Source organism: Scophthalmus maximus, chromosome 14 (genome assembly GCF_022379125.1).
Source record: "Scophthalmus maximus strain ysfricsl-2021 chromosome 14, ASM2237912v1, whole genome shotgun sequence".
Lineage (NCBI taxonomy): Eukaryota > Metazoa > Chordata > Actinopteri > Pleuronectiformes > Scophthalmidae > Scophthalmus > Scophthalmus maximus.
Genome location: NC_061528.1, coordinates 13,850,090 through 13,873,553, shown reverse-complemented (window position 1 = coordinate 13,873,553; position 23,464 = coordinate 13,850,090). Strand labels below are relative to the sequence as shown.

At 43.4% G+C, this 23,464-nt stretch overlaps 2 protein-coding genes across 2 annotated transcripts; one reads left to right on the top strand and one right to left on the bottom strand.

Annotated features, from left to right (window-relative positions):
• Nucleotides 1–397: 397 nt before the first annotated feature.
• On the top strand, nt 398–3,156 carry vgll3 (vestigial-like family member 3). Its single transcript, XM_035603883.2, has 4 exons — nt 398–843; nt 1,438–1,801; nt 1,899–2,450; nt 2,569–3,156. Exons 1-4 carry the CDS (start codon nt 739–741, stop codon nt 2,607–2,609), a joined length of 1,062 nt encoding a protein of 353 aa, XP_035459776.2. The 5' UTR covers nt 398–738; the 3' UTR covers nt 2,610–3,156.
• A 17,129-nt stretch (nt 3,157–20,285) lies between these two features.
• Nucleotides 20,286–23,394, bottom strand: LOC118282959 (homeodomain-interacting protein kinase 1-like). The gene is made up of 9 exons (XM_035604541.2): nt 23,210–23,394; nt 22,783–23,019; nt 22,440–22,631; nt 22,148–22,329; nt 21,920–22,043; nt 21,651–21,770; nt 21,452–21,538; nt 21,114–21,301; nt 20,286–20,965 (listed from the first exon to the last, which is right to left on the bottom strand). Exons 2-9 carry the CDS (start codon nt 22,999–23,001, stop codon nt 20,521–20,523), a joined length of 1,557 nt encoding a protein of 518 aa, XP_035460434.2. The 5' UTR covers nt 23,002–23,019; nt 23,210–23,394; the 3' UTR covers nt 20,286–20,520.
• Between the last annotated feature and the right edge of the window lie 70 nt (nt 23,395–23,464).

Genomic DNA, 23,464 nt, shown 5'->3' with positions numbered 1-23,464 from the left:
AAAGTAATATATCACTTAAAATATATGTATTTTAACAGTCTGGTGTCTGGACAATCTTTTCTGGGTATAGATCAGATTGGAATCATGACCTTTACACTTCCAAACCCCCGCCCGGCTGTGACCCTGATTCTGAGTCCTGAGGTCGGGGGTCTCTACTGTGAACAAGGTTATCAGGTCTTAATATGACATAATGCAATAAAACATGAGTACATGGGGGGGTTATGAATGGATGCCCCCAGTGGGAACAGAACTTTTAGGTGCATCGTTGTGTTAGTGACTTTGCTAAACTCCACGCCCCACGTAGGGCCCTTCCCCGGTGGGCGTGCGTAAACGGCCCCAACCCTCTCTAAATATAACTCCCCTCCAAAACAGAAAGACAGAAAAGGGGGGAAAGGAATGCTCGCCCAATCAGAAGCGGTCTAAAACTTGTCGTGGAAAGGGGTGTCTTTTCGGATCGTGTGTGTGTGTGTGTGTGTGTGTGTGTGTGTGTGTGTGTGTCTCTCACTCATTGCGCTCTGGTCCATTCTGTGGCCCCGGGTGGTGCTGGTGCCGCTGGAGCTCGCAGCGGGAGGCGCATTGTCTGCATGCAAACTGGACGACATGGCCATTGTGCGCGTTCGGGCATATATGGAGGCGCCGGTGGCTCGGAGGATACAGCCCGTCTGAAGTCTCAGGGAGAGTCGTTTCTCTCCTACGACCTCCCCGACGCCTCTGTCACAGCCGCTCCGCTCCGTCGCTATGAGCTGCCTGGATGTGATGTACCACCAAAGCTATGGAGCGCATTACCTCCCCACCGCGGCGTACAAGGCGACGTACTACAACCACCATCACCAGCAACAACAGGTGAGAGATTCATCGCCACTGAACTTTTGGGCCACTGACACACGATGTGCCTTCACTAGGAGATGTTGTTGATGTTGTTATTATTATTATTATTATGAATTATTATTATTATTATTATTATTATTATTTCGGCTCATTTGAGAGGAAGGCATCTCTGACGCGAGTCCCAAACTAATGAGGACCAGAGCACAGCTAGAAATGACACAGATCCTCTTAACTTCGATTTAGGTTATGATGACATCACAACTATTAATCCTATTTGTCAGTTGGTGATGTAATGGCAGCCCCTCAGTCACTCCGGAGTGAGGATGCAGCACATTGAGCTTCACAAAAAGTTGGAAAGCCACATAGGAAAAAAAAGAAACTTGTTTCCGTACAACTCCCGAGCTGCTAAAATAATTCCTCACATACACGATGAAGAGATGTAATTTGTGGTTTATTTAAAGTCCAGCTGTAACAGTTTTTTGTTCAGTTTTCTACGTCGATTGCCGTGAAAACAGTGTCGATGCTCTTCTAACATGTGACGTCTTATATAAGTGTAGTTCATTCCTGGTTGAATCTGTTAGTCAATCTTTCGTATGTCTCCCCCTCCAGAGGAAGCTGAGTGTTTACAGTAAGATGCAGGAGTGTATGGAGCAGCAGCAGCAGCAGCAGCAGCAGCAAGGGGCAGGCAGAGGGATGCTGCCCCCGGATCAGGGCCTCCGGCACGGCCCTGGATGCGAGTCAGGAGGCCGCAGATCCACATCCAATTCAGAGCTGAAGGACGGAGCTCAACCGGCAGAGGCCAAGTACCTGAGCTCCCGGTGTGTTTTGTTCACGTACTACCAAGGCGACATCGGCGACGTGATAGATGAGCATTTCTCCCGAGCTCTCAGTCAGTCCAGTGCCTTCAACAGCGAGACCAAGCCGATCAGAGTGACTCAGCAGTCTGCATCTCCCACCGCCGGTTTATGGAAAGGTGAGAGGGGCAACAGATCCGAAATGATATAGCACTTACAACATTTGAGTATAGGCGGCCTTTGAGTGTTAAAGTCTTTGTGATGTGTTGGTTTCAGACGGTGGCGGTTCTCTCTCCGAGGGCCAGAGCAGCTCAGTTTGGAACAGCACCACCTATCCATCCCAGACCAGTCCGTGCCTCCCACCTGTCTCAGTCTCAGTCCACCCAGACTTTTCCCCCAGCCCTGTATCCTTCAATCACCCAGATGGAGCTCTTTGGGCCGGACACGTGCTCTCCCAGGCCAGCCTCCCACCTCCGGCTGCTCTCCCCGAGAGCTGGACCTACAGCCTGAACACCCAGGGCACAAGTGGCTACCCAAATGTCCACGACGTCTACCATACCCACCCCCACGCCCATATCCACTCCCGGCACCACCACCCAATGCTCCATTCATACCCAGCCCACAGCCCAGCACTGGATCCCAGGTTCAATCCTTTGCTTCTTCCTGGTGTGAGGAACCAGAACCAACCAGCCGCCAACCCAGGGAGTTCCCCACACAGTGAGGGGGTGAAGACAGAGATGGATCCCAGTAGCATCAGTCCTGTAACAGCCACCTCTGTCACCTGGGCCCCCTCAGTCCTACACGGATCTCTGGAGGCGTACGACTCAGGTACATACTACAAAACAATGCTGCTGTGATCATTTGTCCGACTTCACATGTACTCTAACTCGTGCATGAAAAAATAAACGCCATGATAGTTTGACCTTGTGTCTGTCTTTCTCTGCAGCTCTTGATCAGACCAAAGCAAAGACGTCAGTTTGGTTCTAACTGCTGTTCTGAAAAAAGACGGACGAATCAGTTCACACCAAAAACGAACTGTTATGTGGCTCAATCAATGTATGGCTGCACTACACCAGCACTGTATTGTAAATGTAGATTTAGAATGCTAACTGAGTCCTGCACTGTCCACAAACCTTATTATGGAGACGAACTCAGGCTTTGGACTTTACTGACAGCGATCTAATGCTTTGGCTGCAGGTCAAGGCCTTTGAAGAATGCAACAAAAAAAAAGAAAAACACTACCAGCTTTAAGGATGGAAGACCTCCTCTTCTCTGTCAGCACAAAACTCTTTTTGATGCAATGTGAGACCAAGTGGTTCTGTTTCAAGAGCTTCATTTTGATCCACGTGTTGTTTTGTACAGTAAAATGTTTGTAAATCTTTTGTTCTTTTTTGTGTACAGTTTTGCCATGCTACTTTGTTGTTGTTCGCTGGGTGAAATATGCCAATTCGTTGCTACTTTTACTATTTTGCCTTTGGGTTATGTGGAGTGTAAATATTGGTAGTGAAATAAAGTTGTTAAGCATTTGAAGTTGCATTGTTGCCAATGGGAGTTCTTTTTCAAACTACTTTCATTAATTCCAATGTGTGGAGTACAAGCGGAAATACATTTCAAAATAAATTTATCACTAAAAAGATATTCTGCTTTTAACTGGAAGCTCATTAAGGGAAGTTCTGCTCCTAATGGACAGTATTTTGTTGTGCACTTCATTTTGCATAACCCTTCTATTTCATCCTAAGAAATGGTAGCTGTGTTGCCTTAGATCCAAACATACCTACAATCTTACATTCTTACAATCTTACATACTTTTCTCATTGCGTATCAGCTCCATGATCTTTGTCATTCTTTCAATAAAATAAAAATGTGGAGGGATAGATTATTTAACTGAAATATTCATTACTGAAGGGACAGCAGGTTGTTTGGTTTATGTTATGAAGTTATGGTTTTTACCAGGTATTTTTCTTCAAAGAGGGCTAAGCCATTACTCAATACTAACAGGAGAATCAGGTCTGTTGCCAAACAACATATTGTCATCATAAACCTAACAGGGGCTGAATTATAGTACCAAAGGAAGTGGGTTGCATTCCACACATAGCTATTGGAAGGTACCATGACAGGTCTGTTGTCTGTCTCCACGCAAAAACACACACAATCCCAGACTGATGAACACACACCGAGGAATGCATTTCCCGTCTGGACAGGAAGTTTGTCGGATACTGGCGCAGTACTCATATGGTCAAATACGCACACATACACAACAAGAAGACACGTTTCACGTACCAGGTTTGGCTCGGTTTTATTCAAGTTTTTCAACAAGAGCTCTGTCGAGTGTTTGAATGAAGAGCTGATCTCCATTCTGATGGATGCAATTATTGATTGAAATGAAATCTGAGAGTGAACTCTGAAGGTGCTGCTCTTTCTCAGTTCAGTTTGTTTCCAGGTCCAGTCTTATTTGTCCCCATCCTAACATAATGAACAGCTGGATGAGCATGGGTGGCCGTGTGTGTGTGTGTGTGTGTGTGTGTGACACCAGGGGGTATATGATCAGCAGGAGTAGTGCTCTAACATTCCAGCCTCTTCTCCTTCAAACAGTATCTCATTCTCCATCTCTACGAACCAATATGATTCATAATCTGGACCTCAGCAGCTACCTGTCCATTTGTTTATTATCAATTCGTCAAACAGCTTGAACGGACTAGTTGGATTTCTGTTTATTGTCAGGTCTTTCTACAATCTGACACGATAGTTCACAACCTATGAGTTCTTTCTACACATGCTTGTGTGCTTTTCATATTGACAGTGGCTCTGTTCCACAAAGCCTTGGCGGTGTGAAAGTGAACCAGCATGCACAGTACCAGGACTGTTTGGCCGCGTCCACGCTAGTAGGCTTCTTGTTTTCAAATTACAGTTTTCAAATCGTCTCCATTTTAGCTACGAATGAAAAAGAATCTCCATTCATGTTACCTCAGCTGCATACGCATTTCACATGACCCTTCTCACACTGGGCATGCACATAACGTAAACAGGTAGCAGATTGTCCGCTCTGCAGTCGGTTGCTTAATTGCAGAAAATACATTTTACAAGGAGCAGAAAGGCTTAAAAGGGAAGAACAGGGATGACTTTACTCATGACGATGACCTGGAACTTTTACTGAAAAGTAAGTGCCCGCAACGCTTCACATTCAATGCTGGTGGTCCGGTGGTGAATGATACGACCCAAGCAGGAAGTGCAGGTGGATGTCTACATCACGTCTCTCCAAAAGTCTATGTTCCTCTCCGTCCAACGACAAACCTTACCTTATTATCAAAGTTGTACCTTGTTATCAAAGCAAAACGGAGCCAGCGGCGTTTCAAAATGTTTAGTGTGGAGACAAGTGTAAATGCAACATAACTTTTTCTTATTATTTGCTCCTTTTTTTTCTAATTAACAACATTACAGAATGTCTCCTGCGGAAAAAGTCCCTCTGTTAGGTGTTAGAATATTTTATCGTGGGCATGTTTACATCCACATTAATACCTCTCTATAATGTTTCACTTGATTAACACAATAACTGCTCAAATAAGGAATATTAGTGAATCAAAAACGACAATCACAGTAAAGATAGCTAAAGAAACATTGCTACAAGGCACTGCACGGATTCTGAGAAGTCATCGAGCTGTTGGTGTGTCTCTTGTGCTTCTTGCTGCAGGGTTGATGTTTTAATGCCAGTTTTGCAATGTTTGGGTTAATTTCAGGGTAAAAAAACATATGCTGCAATTTGCAGAGATTCATTCTTCCAGGAAATATGTCCCCAAAACACATCATTGTCAGGATGGTTTTTTTAATGAATGGCTTTGCTGTGAGAATTTTTTTTGTAAAATTGATTTAGTGTTTAGGCCTACAAAAATCAAAAAGGAAGCAAATGGCAAAAGATGGAGGGATTAAGGATTTTTTTTTCAGCAATATTCCCTCCTCTCCTTCAGATCCCCTCATTAGCATTAGCATGTAGCCTCTGCATCAGCATGTAGTGCACTTATATGCTAACAGGCGTCCCACTGGCAGCCTTGGAGAATCACCACAGGCACTTCCACTGCAGGAAGAACACACACACAAAAAAATACAGAAACACAGAGCTGAAAGCTGAATGGAAGTGAATTAATATGTCAATTATAAATGGCCGAGCCAGAGGTTTAGGAAATGTTGCATGTGTGCAGCATTAAGGTTTAAATAGCAGATGCTTTGTGCTGATATTCATGATCTTCAAAGGAGCAACTGATGACATCATCGAACAGTATATCACTGACTGATACGACGTTGATTCGGGTAATGTTCATTTATTGAAAGCATTTATGATTATTTTGTATCATCACAGTAGCCTATGTCCTTCTAAATTAACATGATTCATTATTTTATGTTGGTAGCACAATTGAAACTTACAAACGTCAGATAAACCCAATTACAAAAGCACACACACACACACACACACACACACAAACACATTCTCTGCTACAGAAAAAACATCAATTTGAGAGATGGATGAACCTGAAGGTTATTTGGGGCATCTCTTCATTGGCATGATTGCCTCTTTTGTAACCAAAATTTATTTCCTTTTCGCAACAAGAGAGTTGTTTTTTTCTTCAGAAATGATAGAAAACAGATTTATTTTCCCTTTCTTATTGGAATTCATGTGTGTGTGTGTGTGTGTGTGTAATTGAATCAAATTGAATTCAAGCAAATGCTGAAGAAACAGAATGGCAGAGAGTAGCAGGCAGAGAGAGTCAGATTCCACACAAAAAAAAGATGAAAAGAAAGAGTGAGAGAGAAGGAATCAGTCATAACACGGCCCAGCTACACATTCCAGAGTAATTGAGCAGATGATTAGTCTCACAATCAGCAACATAACACCAGCTGTCAGAGGAGAGGAGAGGAAAGGAGATATACATGAACAATAAAAGACGAAAATAGCTATTATGATCTCTCCTCCACCTCCATCACTACTCCCGTTGCCTCCATTTTTACTTCAAACATCTCTTTCCCACTTCCATGAGTCAGCTCCTCGCCAACAAATCACAGGGGTATAGAGCTAATTTGCCATCCTCGTGCGGGTATTAGGGGCATTAGGGGTATTAGTGAAAGGCTCAGCTTTCAGCGCTCTGTTTGTGTCAACAGGGCAGTCTAATGAAGCATGCTGGGAGTTTCACAGAACACGTCCCGCTGATTACGCGTGATTCGTCAAGTCCCCTCTGTTTTTAAACGATACCTGATTCCTCATTAATACGAGGAGGGACACCCAAGGAGAAGAGAAGTGGAAACAGCGGATGTTCCGCTTCTCAAAACAAGTATTAGAATGAGTGTTAAAATTAGTGTGGGGTGATTTTTTTTTATTTGTACTTTTCTTTTCTCTGTCCCATTTTAATCAGCTCCTATAAACCGTATCCTGCAGGTTCAATGAACAAATTGTGTAATTGAGTTCAAACAGGACTAGCATTAAATCGCCATAAAGCTTCTAATCTTAGATTAGATGAGATCATTATACTTTAATTTAATTTAATTTGGATAGGATGGAACTATAATGACACTGTGGAGAGAAAAGGGGTCGCAGCACGAGAAAGAGGAGACAATAAGAAACTGCTGAGGGAAGAACAGTTAAAGTTAACAGCTGTAGTTGATGGACAAATGTTCACACATTGGCTATTTACATAACAGAACTTGTATTTAAAACTTGTACGAGATTGAATGTCTGAAAGAGCATTTTTAGCAGAATTGTTACATGGCCTTGCTGTTTGATCTTTGGCCAGTCAATTAGTTGTGTCTTTTAAATCATCAATTAAAGGTGAAATAATTGATCTTTGGCCAGTTGGGGGCAGCACAAAAAGCATTTACAGTAACACAACACTGACATATTACTGTGGTACCGCATAAAATGTATTATGTGTTAGCAGAGAGTTGCTTATTTACTCATCAAGCAGACACAAAACAAAAAGCACTATCATGTTGATTAGAGCAGCTGTAATTTCCTGTTTTTTCTTATGCTTTCTTTTGTTTCTTTCAACTTTCTTGCCTGTATTTATTTGTTTCCTTGACTCGACATAGCAGTAAAGGTAACCCCAGTTATGCAACATGGCTCTCCAGTTCAGTGACACCCGCGGCGCAGCTCACTGTGTTATTTTGTCACAGAAGGGAAAAAAGAACACACTGAACAATACTATGGCTTCACTTTTATCACTACAGGATGTTTGATTAGAGAAGACATTTTTATCAGGGCTGATGTTTATACGTGTAGTACCTCATGGCATGAGGGAGGGAATATTTGCATGATCCTGAGTGTGGCAAGCGTGAGGTCCGTCGGCGCTCCAACAGCCGAGGGCAGGCTGCTAAATCAAAATTTAATGCACAGTTGCGCCACAGGAAAAGATCAACATTCACGCCTGTTTACAGCACGAACATCCACCCATAACACAGGCCCGCCACATTCCTTCGCCTGCCCACACACAGAGCAGCCGGGACACAAGATGATTTCTGAAGATGGAGTGTTTTGAAATTGACTCGTAGACCTTAAAAATGAGAAATATAAACCAATATCAGCAGAATAACTAATACAAAATGCATGCCCGTGGGTGACGAGAGGGACTAATGCTGAATATCACCTTGAAATTGCACTGGTGTACAGCCATTGTCAAATTATGAATCCTGGCTACTAGAAAAGACAATAAAGCCTGATTTTTTAAAATTTAAATTCAAGATTATTATAGACATTATACAATAACATCCCTTTATTATTCATTACTAAGTCCATTTACTCAACTAAAACCCTTCTTCCATCTGAGGAAAATGTGCTCCATTCATAAAGGCCTGTGGAGCTGCGGCGGCAGCAGCAGCAGCAGCAGTAGGTTGTTTCTGTCAGCTCCGCTCTGGGTAATGTGCCAGTAACCACAGAGGCCAGTACATAGCTGTCATTCCTCTGCTTACTGAAAGCACATTTAGCAACCAACACCTGTTTCCCCTGCTCAGTCTCCACATCGGGCTGCTCCAGCGCGGCTCTGCCTGCATCGAGAGGAGCAGCGATTCAGCGCTCGTGACTCTTTACTCACCAGTAACACTATTTCTGTGATCTCGCTAATAGACTGTTTTTATTGCGAACACTAACAGTGGTACCATATACAGCCTTGAAAGACTACTAGGGGTTTATCAAGGAGGATGGAACTATACTAGTTGTACTGTGCTAGTGTGATGCTGTTACATTGAAAAACAAATTGATGGCAGACATCTGTGAAATCAATATAATATCAAAGATTAACCTGGAAACAATTCTGCAAGTTTTATTTTCACATTGATTGGAAGTACTCAACAATAATGTACAATGGATATGACACAGTTGTCATTAGTTGTAAAGGAAATGAAAACTCAGTTAACTCAGCAGTGCGAAATCCATTGCTCAGCCACCTGCCTGTCAATCATCCTAGTCAGTGTTATGTGACCCCACCCGCTCCTACTGTCACACGCTGCCCATACATACCATACCACACATACCACAGCCACAGAGGGACATTTTTTGTGTTGTTGTTTTTGTTGTTTTCCACTTTATCTGCCGTTGGAACCAAGTTGCCACTCAGGATTAAAACGACAAAGGATGGTACCCTAAAGGGAAACGTGAAGTCACAAGCTGTGCGGCATCACAAACGATAGATAGATAGATATATAGATAGATAGATAGATAGACAGATAGAAAGATGGATGGATGGATAGATAGATGGATAGATAGATGGATGGATGGATAGATAGATCGATAGATAGATCAAGAGATAGATGGATGGATAGATAGATAGATGGATAGATAGATCGATAGCTAGATCAAGAGATAGATGGATGGATAGATAGATGGATAGATAGATGGATGGATGGATAGATAGATCGATAGATAGATCAAGAGATAGATGGATGGATAGATAGATAGATGGATAGATAGATCGATAGATAGATAGATCAAGAGATAGATGGATGGATAGATAGATAGATAGATAGATAAATAGATTTCGGACCTCATCTTGTGTGACGATGATGCCAGTGTCCTCCTCTTCCATCTGCTGTGACACCTCCAAAGAGAAAATAATTGACATTCTGTACAATCCCATATCCATTTTTGACAGAGAAAGAGGGGGGAGTTTTTACACTTGATCAAAATGATGGAAAATGTCACGAATATATCCTGCTAACAACTATTGCTATATTATGGAGTGTATCCCAGGAAAATCGGGATACAGTCCATATTGAGGAATTTTTCTCCGATAACACTTTTCTATGCTTTTGTTCCTTGCAAATAAAACCAAAAAATCAGATCACAGTATCTAATTGCTCATTTTACATCACTGGATGTATTCATCTAAATGAGATTAGCAATTTATTTGTGTACAAACTGAAAGTATGTGTGTGTGTGTGTGTGTGTGTGTGTGTGTGTGTGTGTGTGTGTATGTGTGAGCGCGCGCGTGTCTGTGTGTGATCATGTGTGTGATCATGTGTGTAGACAGTGTAATCTGAGGGATAACATGGTACTTATCCAGATGATCCCCCCACCTCCCTGGGTTCTGACAGGTTGACACTCGTCATTCTGCACATTAACTTTACCTAATTGGCAGGTAATTCCCCACTCCCCTACTGGCCCTCTATTATTCAGCTATTGTCCCTCTACTTAGCCCCCACTGTCTGGGTCTTTATCCACCAATCTAGCCAGGCACCCTGCGCCCAAAGAGCCACTCAGCAGGACGCCTTGTCCAATCCCAGAGACCCAGTGGGTCCTGTCACTGTAACCTGGGGAAGTGAAGTTGGGAGCTTCCTCTGTGATGGTGAGCCCCATGCTGGGAAGTTCTCCACGAGGCTGACAGGCGAGCCGGCCCCAAAAAGTTTCAACCTGTCAGCGTCAGCTGCCCACCAACCCCTTTGCATATACGTGTCTCTTAAATCACTAAATACATCTGGACTGTGTTCCAAAGCAGATGTAATGGTTTCACTGTATCTTTGTGGAGATTTAGTTTGTGTTTTCCATTTGTGACCCTTTCTTCATACCTTGCCCTGATCTTAAGAGCAATCCACCCAACAGATCAAGTGTCTTTTTCAATGGTATATTGAGAGACTCCTGGAGGTTTGCAGCAAAGCAGTATCTGTTGAGAATCAAAAACCAAATGCTGTAAAGTGACATCAGCATACACTGTATGTCTCTCTGTCCTCCTCAATGCCACAGTGCACAATTCAATACCCAAACTGCCCGAATCTGCTCGTCTTCTCTCAACTTCCATATCTCAGACGTATACAAACACACACATTCCAGCGGCACTGTAGCACTCGTCCAACCCTGACAGTGATTGACAGGTGTTTGCAGTGTAACTCTGCAAAGTCAGACACGGGACATATGGGAGTCCCACCCTCCCGTCATGTCCACCCTCCCATGAGTCTTTTGTGGCTGAGGTGGAGGTGGCAGGAGCAGTCAGGGGCTTGTCAGAGCAACAGGAAGAGGAAAACACACTCCCTCCCTCTATGTCTCTCTCTCTCTCTCTCTCACACACACACACACACACACACACACACAAACAGGCATGCAGCTTCTCCTCTCTTACATGAACAACCCACATACACTTACACTGTCAACCCCCCTGGGAGTGTGTCAGCTGTCATTAACTTCCCAGACTTCCCAGTGCGAAGGGGAGCTTCCCCCTGCTCCCGCCCCCCTCACAGGTGACTCTCACTGGGGGCTCCATGCTGGGGATGCCAGCCTCTCTGCTGGAAGTCTCCATCCTGTCAACACAGAGGCAAAAAGAAAGAGTTGTACCATATGCTTATTTAGCAAAAGTATGTGTGAACATGCAGATGAGAAAATATTATTTGTATGTATATGTTAACATGTAAATGGTGTATTTGTGCTTTTTTTGTGCGTTTACATGTTAAGTTTTTAGAGTTTTTGTTGTGTGTACGGGGTTATGTTGAAGGTTTGTGTATGTGTGCGTGTGTGTGACTGCGTGCGTGCGTGTGTGTGTGTGTGTGTGTGTGTGTCTGCATGCGTGCGTGTGTGTGTGTGTGTGTGTGTGTGTGTCTGCGTGCGTGCGTGTGTGTGTGTGTGTGTGTGTGTGTGGTGGGGGGGCGGGCATCTGCGGAATGCGTGTGTGATATAAAGACTCTCTCCTCGCGCCACAATGGTGTCTTTGACAGGCGGGAGAAGGGAAGGCTTTGTTTGGTGACACCACACAGTGTTGTGAATGCCCGACATAGCTGCCATTCCTCTCTCTATGCCCTCCGCCAGGCTACTGGCTTATCAGGGATTCCTCTCCTTTCTATCTGCCCACGCTCAACCCCTCACTGTGTGTGTGTGTGTGTGTGTGTGTGTGTCCGTGTGTGTATGTGTCTGTGTGTGTGTAAGTGAGGGAAAGAGTTTGCGAAGCAGAGCTGCTAACACCAAGGAAAATGCAAATGAGCTCTGGGGGAGAATGGTCCCTCTGTTTGGTTACATATTTCTCCACAAGTGGACCAATTTGGCTGCCATGTTTTTAAACAATCTCAAGAAGCTGGCGAGCATGGCTTTGATTCGACTGTGTACTTTAAATGAAACGAGAACTTAAAACAGGATACATCAATATGAATGTTATATATATATATATATATATATATATATATATATATATTTATGATTATGAAAGTGCAATGACAATGTTGACCATAACAATGATGATGTAGGACATCAGTTGCCTGAATCAAGGCACTCACAGCTGAATTATGAATTAATCTAGGACCAAGAAACAACAGTTGCAAAATGCTTAACTATTTTGCCTTTTCACGTTTGCACTCATATGATTTAAGACTACTCCTATAGGCCCTTCTTTCCTGCAGAGAGTGACAATGCAAGCAGCACACTCATGTTTCATATGCTCAGACTGAGCCCACAAGGACACTTGACACGAATACTTTGGACCAACCCCCTTTGCCAGAAAAGGTTGGTAACATTGGATGTTTCTGGGGAAATATTGAATTAATTGGCAATGTGAGCACACAGTTCGGAAGGGGCCATGAGCTTCACTCATAGGTTACACAAGTAACCTTTGGTTCAGCCTGCCTGCTATTCACAGACTTGATTAACCTCATGGACACAGCGACCACTTCGACTTGTCAGCAGCTAAGCTCGCTGCTGTTTGTCTGGTCAAACTCATAATCGAGTAAAATACATGAAAACAAGCCTATATGCTTTGTGCAGCGACTGGAGATGCTGCACTGATTGCGCAAGCCTACGCTCCACAGACAGGTTGTTCCAGAGTTCAGACGCTCTTCCCCCATTTTCCATCTTCTAATCCTCCTCTCTCATCATTCTGTTTATCTCACAGCCACACTATGAACTCGTGTGTTGGCGAAGAGCTCAATCCTCCCTCTCCGCTGTCAGTGATCGTGCAGGTCCCTTCAGCTCTCACGCTAACATCGTGGCATCCAAGAGGCCCGATGCCTAATTTATAGAAGGTGTGGTGCCAATATGTGCAAATTTGCGAAGTCAATACATGTTAACTCATTGGCACAAACAGACACAGCTGTTTCTTTGTGTTTCCAAGGCCAGAGTGTTGCTATGTGTCTGATGTGTTTATATGAGCTTTGATGAGTATCACATAGCCTTGGCAACAACAGCAGCTTCAGCAAATTATAGCAGGATTAGGACGACATGCATCGGTTTGCGCGATACTGTCCTCTAAATGCACAATCGGTTCTTTATTGTAACATGTACAGTTAGACAATAATCAGATTATTCATTATATCCAGGCCTGACAAACGGGAACTCCTCGTTAATCTGGTTCAGTGAGCTGTAGAACAAGTGTCTCCAGTTAGACATCTTGTTGACATTGGCAATCAATGGGATACCTGGGAGGGTGAGAAATCGCCTAATTAACGTCCATGTTCAACTGTCCATGTTCAAGTGCAATATGGCACCTAAAGGTACAGGGCATAAGAGATCCCTGGACCACTATATAGATGTTTCCTCAGACATGAGGCCATTTCTTAAAGACCCAGAACTGAAAAGTAGGGGCTTGGATGCCATCTATCTCCATCTGGTGGTGAGATGGATCGGATTGAAGGGGCTGCATCACCGTGCCACCGCGAACATGTGGACACCAAAACACAAATTTGAAGAGGTCATCGGTGTAACCAGCAAACACAGTAATGGACAACTTGGACCGATGCCACTTCACCAGTCCCAAATCGAGCAGACAAATTTGCAAACAAAAAGCTGTGGTTTCTGGCAGAAGGTCGGTTGTTTGAGCTATTAAACCGAACAGGATCGGGAGACCACCTAGCAAAATTTGGGGGAAAAACTCACAGTGCGAATTTTAAAATACAGTCCTGTAAAAGAAGGGGCTGATATGGAAGAACTCTGGAGAATGTAATCAAAGACATTTACTGATGTTGTTATATCCTTGGCACAAAATATGTCAGGAATTTCCCCCACTTCTTGCCTGATTCTGAAATGATGAGGAGAAAGTTGGCCTGTTTGGTTATTTCAAATAACACACTTCACAAACTATGATTTTAAAGCTCACAGACAATACCGCTTACGGTAATACGTGTCTTTTTTGCCAAACATTGTTGTTTCCTCAAGCTTTTTTCCAATGTTTCATTGCTTTGTCAAACATAAAGGCAAAACTAGGCTCCTTCAATTTTGACGCCTGCTAAATGGTTGCCAGTGTTGCTGCTTGGCTGTGGGAGGGTTGAGTTATTCTTGTCACTTTCCTAACGCTGTGCCTTTAGGGGACAGTTAGGTTCCTATTATGTTGTTGTAGCTTATTTCATCACACTCCTCCACTAGACTTCCTTTTCAGACTGTAAAAAACACACACACACACACACGCGTGTATGTGATAATATGGCCCATTGTGATAATATGGCCCATTAACTCTACCAGTCTCCCAGGAGCCTCCTGCAGTTGAATTGCAGCCATTTCATCTGACTCATCAGCACTTCTGTGGAAATAATATTAACAGAAAGGAATTAGCCTCTTTCTCTCGCAGCACACACACACACACACACACACAAACACACATTTTTATTATACATGTGTTGTGTGTGCCTGTGGCAACGTGTGGGTTTGTCCACAGTATGTTGTTATAGAGGGATTCCAAATCTTTTATCTATATTTGTGTGTGGAAGTGGGCCGCTCGTGCACATGCATGTTTTAAAAGCAAACTGGAATGCAGTGAGAGTGGGGAGGTATTTCTGAAAGGTGTGGTTGGAGCCATGCCCGTCCCTGTTTGTGCGTGCGTGTGCGAGAGTGTTGTGTATTGGCAGACCCGCTGCTCCCACGTCCCTGAGAATGAGGCCAATCAGACTGGACAGACAGTTTATTTCCAAACACTAGAGTCTGGCCTGCTGCCTCACACACATTCCAGTACTTCCAGACTGACTTTCAGAAGCGGGAATTAAAAGGCATTGGAGTTGTTAAAACATGACATTCCCAAAAAAGGGCCGCTGGGCCCCGAGACTACCCAGAAACATCCCACATGACTCAAGCCTGCAGGAATGACAGCACCGCCAGGGTCGCTGAGGAAGGTCCTCTCTTAGATAGTTTCTCCACAGCGCTGCCCTCCTCTCTTGGATTCCGTCCTTCTACCTCTCTGTCATCTTGCTCTCTCATATATTAGATAATCCTCAACTGAAAGGTCTGTGTTATTGCGCTGAGTACAGTATTTAGGGAATGTTAACACTGGTAATGAGGGAGGGGTAAATGTTGCTCCTCCACCTTTCCCGGCCACGTTTATTCCAGCAACACAGGGAGCAGACATTTCTGTGACAATCTTTTCTAACCAGAGTTAAAGTGATACACAGAGACATCTAGCAACAGCTATAGATGTATTACACACAATGATATATACACTGATAATTGACTTCTGAAAAAGGGATTTAATGCAATAGAGTTGATTACACAGTGCCTAACACACTACCCCATTTAAATTGTTGGATCAACACATTTTCAAACCAATATCCCGTCATACAAATGATCCAATTCAAGGATATCTAATATCAGCATATGAAAAATATTCATATCTGTATCGGTCTTTAAAAACCCAAGTACACAGTCACACACATACACACACACACACACACACACACACACTTGGAGGAATGTTGTGTGTACTGTGAGTGGGAGTTGGGGTCAAACTTCACTATCAGGGACAGTGTTAATGTATTCCGCTCCTATAAAGGCCGGCTCAGGCGGCTATCCGTTCAACAGTGGGTCAATTCATCTTGCTCGCAAAAGAGGGCCTTTGGGGCTTTGACGCAACTGAAGTTACCATTTCAGTTTTAAATGGGGGGGTCAATCAACCTCCAGTCATATCCGGTGGCTCCTCCAGAGGCTGGACATATATCACTTGGTGAGGTGGGGGTTCATTAAAAGTGCCATGATCAGGAAAAAAGAGTCTCTCGGGAGATTGGTCCAATCGATCCTTACGCTCTGTTGTTATATGACAGGGGGTAAATAATGTTGTCTCATAAAAGTCACAGATCAACAAAGGGCATTTTTTCATGAAATGAAAGTTTGAAGGAGTCAGAACTGAAAAGAAAGAATGGTAAAAGAGTATATACGACAGAGGCTGAAATATCTTGACTTTTTTGTCTCTGGTATAAGCGAAGCTCTTTCAAATGCCGGAACACACTCTTGCCATAATCCAACCCAAATTTGACATTTTGTTAGACCGTGTTTATCTACGTCCCCCTTCCTCCCTGACAAAAGGGGAAAAAAGAACATCTCTGATCCCCAGGCCAAGATAAACCCGATGGCTTCATTGAATAAACCCTTATGACATCATCAGAGTTGTACTTGGATTTCAGAAAGTTCCCTCCAGATGCTTAAGGGGTTGTCAGTGGCACTGGTAATGTACTTATTAGGTAATTTACTGTATTAGATTGAAATGGGGCGGGGGGGGGAGTAGAAAAAATAGATAATTTTGTTCGGGGAAATATTGGTCTTCAGGAAAAACCTAACCCGGTCAAAATTGAATAATATTGCTTTAAAAGTATTATTAATATACAGTTGTGGTATTTTTTGTATACTTACAAATAGCAAAGCAATTATTTTATCTCTATCTAGAATACATAATCTACTAGTGATCTGGATTTATTGAAACAAAATTCATAAGGGCGATGGACTTCAGCAGCAGATTTGTCTCTGGTATTTTGTGCTTTAATCGTACATCTTGCATGAATACCACATATAAATATAGATCTACAAATGCATTTTGAGCTTGATATATTTTAAATTGATTATACCCTGATGCTTTACAATTAATAAAAAAAAAGAAAAAGCAAAGTGAACAAAGTCTCAGCAGTCGTACTGACAGTTTTGCCAACACGAATAAACACACACACGCACACTTTCACATGGGCAGCTTGTCCAGTCCAAACACGTCGATCAACACATCTTGGTTTGTGACCAAAGAGAGACCACGGATATTCACTCACAGACAGAAAGGGAGATCAAATACTGTCGACACCAAGAGGATGAAGGGAGAGGGACAAGAATAACAAAAGACAATCACCCTGAAACACAACACTCTTTAAGTGTTATCCTCGCCTACTTTACAATAATCAGTTTATCCCATTTTTATTTCAGCACCAGAATAATTAGACTAATCTAAAGTCTGATGAAAGTAGGAATCCTTTGAATAATTCAATTTCCCAAGATTTCCATTACAAAAAAGAGTTCTTAGGCGCTTCCCGTGAACTGAATTTACTTTTCTCCTCCCTCCAGTTTCCCAGTGCAGCGATTAAATCTGAATAAATTAATCTAATAAATATAACCTGACAACGCTATTACAGGCTTTTAAATAGTAGAAGTTGTTATGGGGGATAAATCAGAGAGGCCCTTGGATTATCTTGAGTTATCAGAGAGTTGCTTCTCTGCCTCCAGTGTTCCCAGTTGGGGGTACAAGTGTCAAAAGAGTCGCTCGAAACATGGGCAAATAAACCTGAAATGATCTGACAGATGCCACAGTGAGAAAATACATTAAATATTGGTGGAGCAACACATTTTCTTTTTACATTTGCACCATGAATTGTCTTTCACAAATTTTTCAGAGGCTTTTACTGTTAAATTGAATGATTATAGTAATTAACTGGATCAGCTCAACCCAGAAATGTGCCTCTCTTTAATTCTGCCAAAGTTCCTCTGATCAAAACACTGCCGTTCTCCGTCCAGTATGCAGTGTCGTTGCTCTTGAATGACCTCTGAAATCCGGGAAAATGTGAACATGGATAATCACAGAGATGAAAGAGCCTTATTCCAAATGTCTAATAATGTTCATCAAAGGCCATTATTGCCCCCTATCGATCTAACCCTGAGGTATTTGTTATGGCTGCACATTTTTACAGACCCATCCCTATGATGTTTCATATATACATTTTTAATGTGGAGAAGCCCGTAAAAGTGCCTTGCATGCCCAGGGACACAGTGTCTTGTCCAGGGTCTGAGGCTGTGTAATTGCTTAGGGGCTCCTCCTGAACCCCAGATCCGTCTTTACAGCTCACATTAGCATACATAATGCTGCTCTGTGGACTCAAAGAGTCATGCCAATTGAGAGGCAATCTTCTTCCTTTTTTCACTGCAGAGAACTGCCATTGCCACTTTAATTGTGTGTGAGAGCGCATGCATTTGTATGTGCATGGTTTTGTATCATGAGACGGGAGATAATTGCTTCTGCAGTTCAACACAGCAATATGCTGTTAATTCAATGGTGGGAGGTGATTGCTATTGTCTAGTTGTGTCCCATGGGCCGGCTTGTGTGTTTCTCAAAAAACACAGGGGGGCAGACGTTAACTGCTGGCCACACCTCTTTAGACAGTCTGCGCTGATCATATAACGGTTTTTACACATGCACACACACACACACACACACACACACACACACACACACACACATACACTTACAGTACAGCTGTCTAGCCGTGTGTTTGTGTTTGTGTGTGTGTGTGTGTGAGACAGAGGCCTCAGGGGTCCATAATCTCTGTTACAATAAAGAGGAGAATTGTACTTGATGTAAGTGTCCCACTGCTCTGTGAGAATAAAACCTAATTATATTATCATATAATTATTTGCGGATTGCTTTTTTCCCCCCCAAATTAAGTCACAAAGTGTGAAAACCGAGACATCGCTGCAATGTGGAGTCAAATAAAAGCAGAGTATCCGTCTTTAGGAATGACTCTACAGACTCTACAGATTGTTGCTATTATTTTCATTTCAGTTTGGTATGTGGCTGTGGAGAACAAGGACAGCGAACCAATGCAGTGGCATTTAGTAATCAGAAATTCAAAGATGGTTATTGAGGACTTTTTTCGTTGACTGCACGGCCTGTAACCTTTAACGTGACCGAAAACATAACCCTTGAGCGAACCTTAGACCCGATCATCGTTCTACTCTGACGTGTCCAACATGCCACTGATCAGCAGAATATGCTCCGAATGACGAACTGGTACGACCGATGAGAATAGCAGAAGTGTGATTTCCATACAAAGTGGACAAAGCAAATGGCTCTCTAATGAAGATCACTGCGAACATGTTTGTCGGCTAATTTTCTCTCAGCGTCAGTGAGACCCCGCAGGGACAAAGTGATTGAAACGCGAGAATGTGTGTTAATGGCGGCGGCTGCTAATTAGCCAAACAGAGAGAGAGGGGGCATTAATCGCAAAGCCAAGTTGTAGGTCATTCGAGTCGAGGGGGAAACTTGGCGCCGCCTGACACGCGTAATGGCTCAATGCTACGCTGGCGGCTTGAGAGGCACCCGGGGTGCAGCAGGGTTAATCTGCGGATGCCCCAAACAAATGTTTTTATTTCATGCCTGTTCCTCCTCAGAATGAGTCTGTGTTACTGATCAGTGAGCTGACAGTGAGTTAGAACGACGGCATCTTATCTAGCATTGTTAGAATATTCCAAATGTATTTATAAATATGAGAAGGTATTTGATAAATCAGGACAAGCTTCTTATATAGGTCTTAGTGAGATACTTTGTTCACTGGCTCCAGCTGTTGGCGAGTTTCAACACTGGGCTGGAGACCGACGCCTCCGTCAGCCACACAAAGACAAGTGATCACAGCAGACAAAAGTGGGAGCCTGGTGGGATCCTGTGATCTCTGATGAGGCACTGACACTCACTGGCTCATTGGTGTAACTACACGGAGTGTGGAGAGGAAACTCCATCCATCAGTCCTAGAAAAAATGTAGTTTGCCCGGGGACATCGAAAACGGAAATTAGATCAAATTTGCACATTTATATAACTCGGCATAATGGAGGTTCTAGCTTAAATGAAACCCCTGATGGCCTCTTTTTCCCAAAGAAGCAATATAGCTTCTTGAGGTTAATCATCTCACTTTTGACAACCTTAGCACATTGACAGAAAACATTAAAAAGATTAAAAGCATGTGTAGGAGGACCTGTAGATATATTGACTTCTAACATTTAAGAAGGAAACAAATACAGCAAAATTCAAATACCTTGTGGGGAGAAGAGTTGGGTCATGAACCCAAATATTGGTTAATATTCATTTTAACTCTCTCAGATGAATGTCTGTATGAACCTGTAAAATGTTGACTTTCTGCCTGTCAATCATGATTTCTGTATTTCTGTACACTTTATGTGGAGGATTTCTGGGTTGATATATGCACATCAGGCATGATCAGGTATTTTTCATTTTATTTGATCATATTATCCTTTTTTAAATTAATCATTAACAATTTAAATATCATGGTTCATTTCCAGTTGCAGTTCTCTTATCCTGTTTCGGAGGCAGCACATCTTCATGATCTGACGGAGTCGTTCTGTCTCGGTGCTGTTTGGAAGGTGAACTGAGTTGGAGGTGGTCTACATCTGGCCCAGCCCTTGAGAGATGGTGGGGCAACACGTCTGCTGCTTCAGCCCGACGTGGAGGGTCCTGCAGAGCTTTTTTTACCGCACCTCTTTGTGGTTCTTTTTCTAGGCGGCACATCTTCATCAACTGGTCTCTTTCTTGTCCGTCTGGGCCGAGCCGGTCTCTCTGTCTCGGCGCTGTTTGAAGGACGTGGCTTTTCCCGTCTCGCATACGTATGATCATTGAGGATGCTTCTTGCCAGATGTTCTCTGACACTGCAGGGGCGGGTCGTGTCCGGCTCGCTCGCAGGAGCAGTGGACACGGTGTTTGCATGTCCGACTACATCAACTACCTTTCTCTTCCCCCCTGACCTGTTTGAACCCGCGGGCTGGATGGCCTTGGTGGTCCTGGAGCGTGACTTCCGCTGCGGTTTACATGCAGCTTTCCCACTGTGGGAAGGTGGCGACTTGTTCCAGCTGACGTCCATCATATGAGAGGCAGAACTAACACTGGAAGACAAGGAATCATGCATGTGAGATAAGTATGATGTATTGTTTTATGTACTGTAGTGCAACAAAGGTACAAGAGAACATTTAATAGAGATAAATAACTCAAAATATGCTAAAAATGTTCAATCAAACCACAACAATGACTTACTAGGAGCTGCCGGGGTACAAGTTGATAAAGTGGTGCATGCTGGTGAAGTGGTGCTCCAGCACCTGATGAGGTGTAATCCGTCTGGCAGGATCGAGCTGAAGCATTCCCTTCAGCATGTCCACGAACATCTGCACATCACTCATCTCTGCAAGCCTGTCCACGACTTTTTCACAGTCAATGATCCGGATCTGAAACATGACCAACAACAACAACAAAGGTCAGGGGCGTCTTCGGTCCCGTCCAGGAGTGAACTTGAACCCTCTCCTGGAGATTTATCGGTATTTTCTATCTACGCTTCGGATATGCGCTCATGACGGATGATCAAAAAGAAGACCCACGTCCAGGAGGTTGTCCAGTGAGGTGAGCTTTAACAACCTGGTCTCCTTTGGCTGAATCCCTGTCTCTCTCTGGAACTGCTCTGGGGTCTGAGCAGACAGTGGACATGTAAGTAATGTTGTTCTCTGTGTACATCAAACTTGGAAGTATGGCAGAAATGTGAAGAGGACAGGCACATTTCAGCGGGTTCTGGGTATGTACCTTGAGTTTCCAGAAAGTGCTGGTGGAGCTGTTGTCTCCCTGGAAAAAAAAGCATGTTTTCGCTCCAAAGGTGAGAATGTTTTCCGGCAGCTGACCCTGAGTCTCCACTATGTACCTGATCTGAAAAAAACAACACAATTTAAAGTCACACTGGGAGCCTAGGAGGATTCGTTTCTTTACTATCAAAATTGTATACCCCTAAATCATATGATTTTTTCAATAAAAACATGAAACCAGATTCTTAAGATTGAACTTCAAGTAGTGCGCACCATATCATATTCACAACTGCCAGGGTAGAGCGAGGTGCTGAGGAACAACTGAGCAACCAAGCAGCCCAGAGACCACATATCTATCACCTCTGTGTATGAACACCCCAGGATGATCTCTGGAGACCTGAAGGAGGAAAGACGACCATGATCATATTCGCCATGAAAACTATTTCACGCTATGATTTCTAAGACAAAGCTCAGAGGTCAAATAGGGTTCCAGTCACTCACCGGTATGGACGTGTCTGAATGTATGAGCCCAACTGGGCAGACCGCACAGTCTGAGCGAGGCCAAAGTCAATAACTTTCACTCTGAACGGCTCCTGCAGATGGTTGACCAACATCACGTTTTCCAACTTGAGGTCTGCGTGTATTATCCCAGCGGCCTTCAAGTGGCCGAGTGCGCAGGCGAGCTGAAAGGTTTTCAAAGTTGTTCTTTTAATATCAGCGTCTGCAATTTTTTTGCACCAGTATATCTTTTCAGACAGTCTGTGAGTGCAGAGAGGAGAGCAGTGGGACACACCTGCTGGACAATGAGTCTGATCTCGTTCAGATGGAGAGGTCGGAAATTCCTCCCATTCATTAAGTCAAACAGACTTTGGTCCAGGTGCTCAAACTCCAGACAAATGTGTCCCCTGTCAACGAAGGACCGGTACCATCGAACAAGGTTGCATTCGTCCGGGTCCAGTGATTTCAGTTTCTTCAGAGCGGCCACCTGCAGATACAGTACACGACAGATCACAGACGGATTTCACATTAGCTTGACACACATTAACTCAATATTTATGTAAATACAGTTGATGGAACCACTTGGAAAAAAACAAAATGGTACAACTTTAATAAGCACAGCCGGTTTCTTTTCACACCTCTAACTTTGCGTGCTCCACATAAGAGCCCTGCCTCTTCATCATTTTGATGGCCACTGTCTTCATGTCGTCCATCCTCGTGCATTTAGCAACACTGCTGAAGGCTCCGTGCCCCAGGAAAGACTGCACCTGGTAGGTGGAGTATCCCGAGGTGAGCCAGCCTGCTGTGACCGACTGGTCATCCTGGGTGGGCAGCTTAGAGGACACTTTTGTTGCCATTGTAAGATGGAACGCTTGCTGCCGGGAGTTCAATGTTGAGAGGAGAGCAATGCAACCCTTAGTCACAGTGTAACGCTGTTCAAAATAACATCATATACATACAGCGTATGTATTAACAGTCAAACGTGTCACAATGCAGCGCTGTCGTGAAGAGAAATGAAATTTATGTAGTCAGAACAGAGATGAATCAGAAAACAAAAATAATTACCGTTTGTGTCAGATGATGTCACTGGAAATTTGATGGGAGTTTCTTCTCAAAAATGTTTGCATTGAATGCAAAAGAACAAGTTTAAGGAAAAATATATGTCTGCTGCATGATTAAAAATACAAAGTTCAATGGTTAACCAAATACGATTTAACACGTCTTCACTCTCATACACACACACAAACCCCTCACACACACTGGTAAGTTATGCTTTAATGAATATTCAGTGTTCTGCTTTGTGACATCATAGCCTCAATT

What these genes read in the sequence shown, in the direction of transcription:
- vgll3 (XM_035603883.2), top strand. Translation starts at nt 739, where the DNA reads ATGAGCTGCCTGGATGTGATGTACCACCAAAGCTATGGAGCGCATTAC. An exon ending in ACCATCACCAGCAACAACAG is followed by an intron (nt 844 to 1,437) that starts GTGAGAGATTCA and finishes CTCCCCCTCCAG; the next exon opens with AGGAAGCTGAGTGTTTACAG. An exon ending in TCTGGAGGCGTACGACTCAG is followed by an intron (nt 2,451 to 2,568) that starts GTACATACTACA and finishes CTTTCTCTGCAG; the next exon opens with CTCTTGATCAGACCAAAGCA.
- LOC118282959 (XM_035604541.2), bottom strand. Translation starts at nt 23,001, where the DNA reads ATGGCAACAAAAGTGTCCTCTAAGCTGCCCACCCAGGATGACCAGTCG. An exon ending in TGGAGCACGCAAAGTTAGAG is followed by an intron (nt 22,632 to 22,782) that starts GTGTGAAAAGAA and finishes CTGTATCTGCAG; the next exon opens with GTGGCCGCTCTGAAGAAACT. An exon ending in ATTCAGACACGTCCATACCG is followed by an intron (nt 22,044 to 22,147) that starts GTGAGTGACTGG and finishes TTCCTCCTTCAG; the next exon opens with GTCTCCAGAGATCATCCTGG.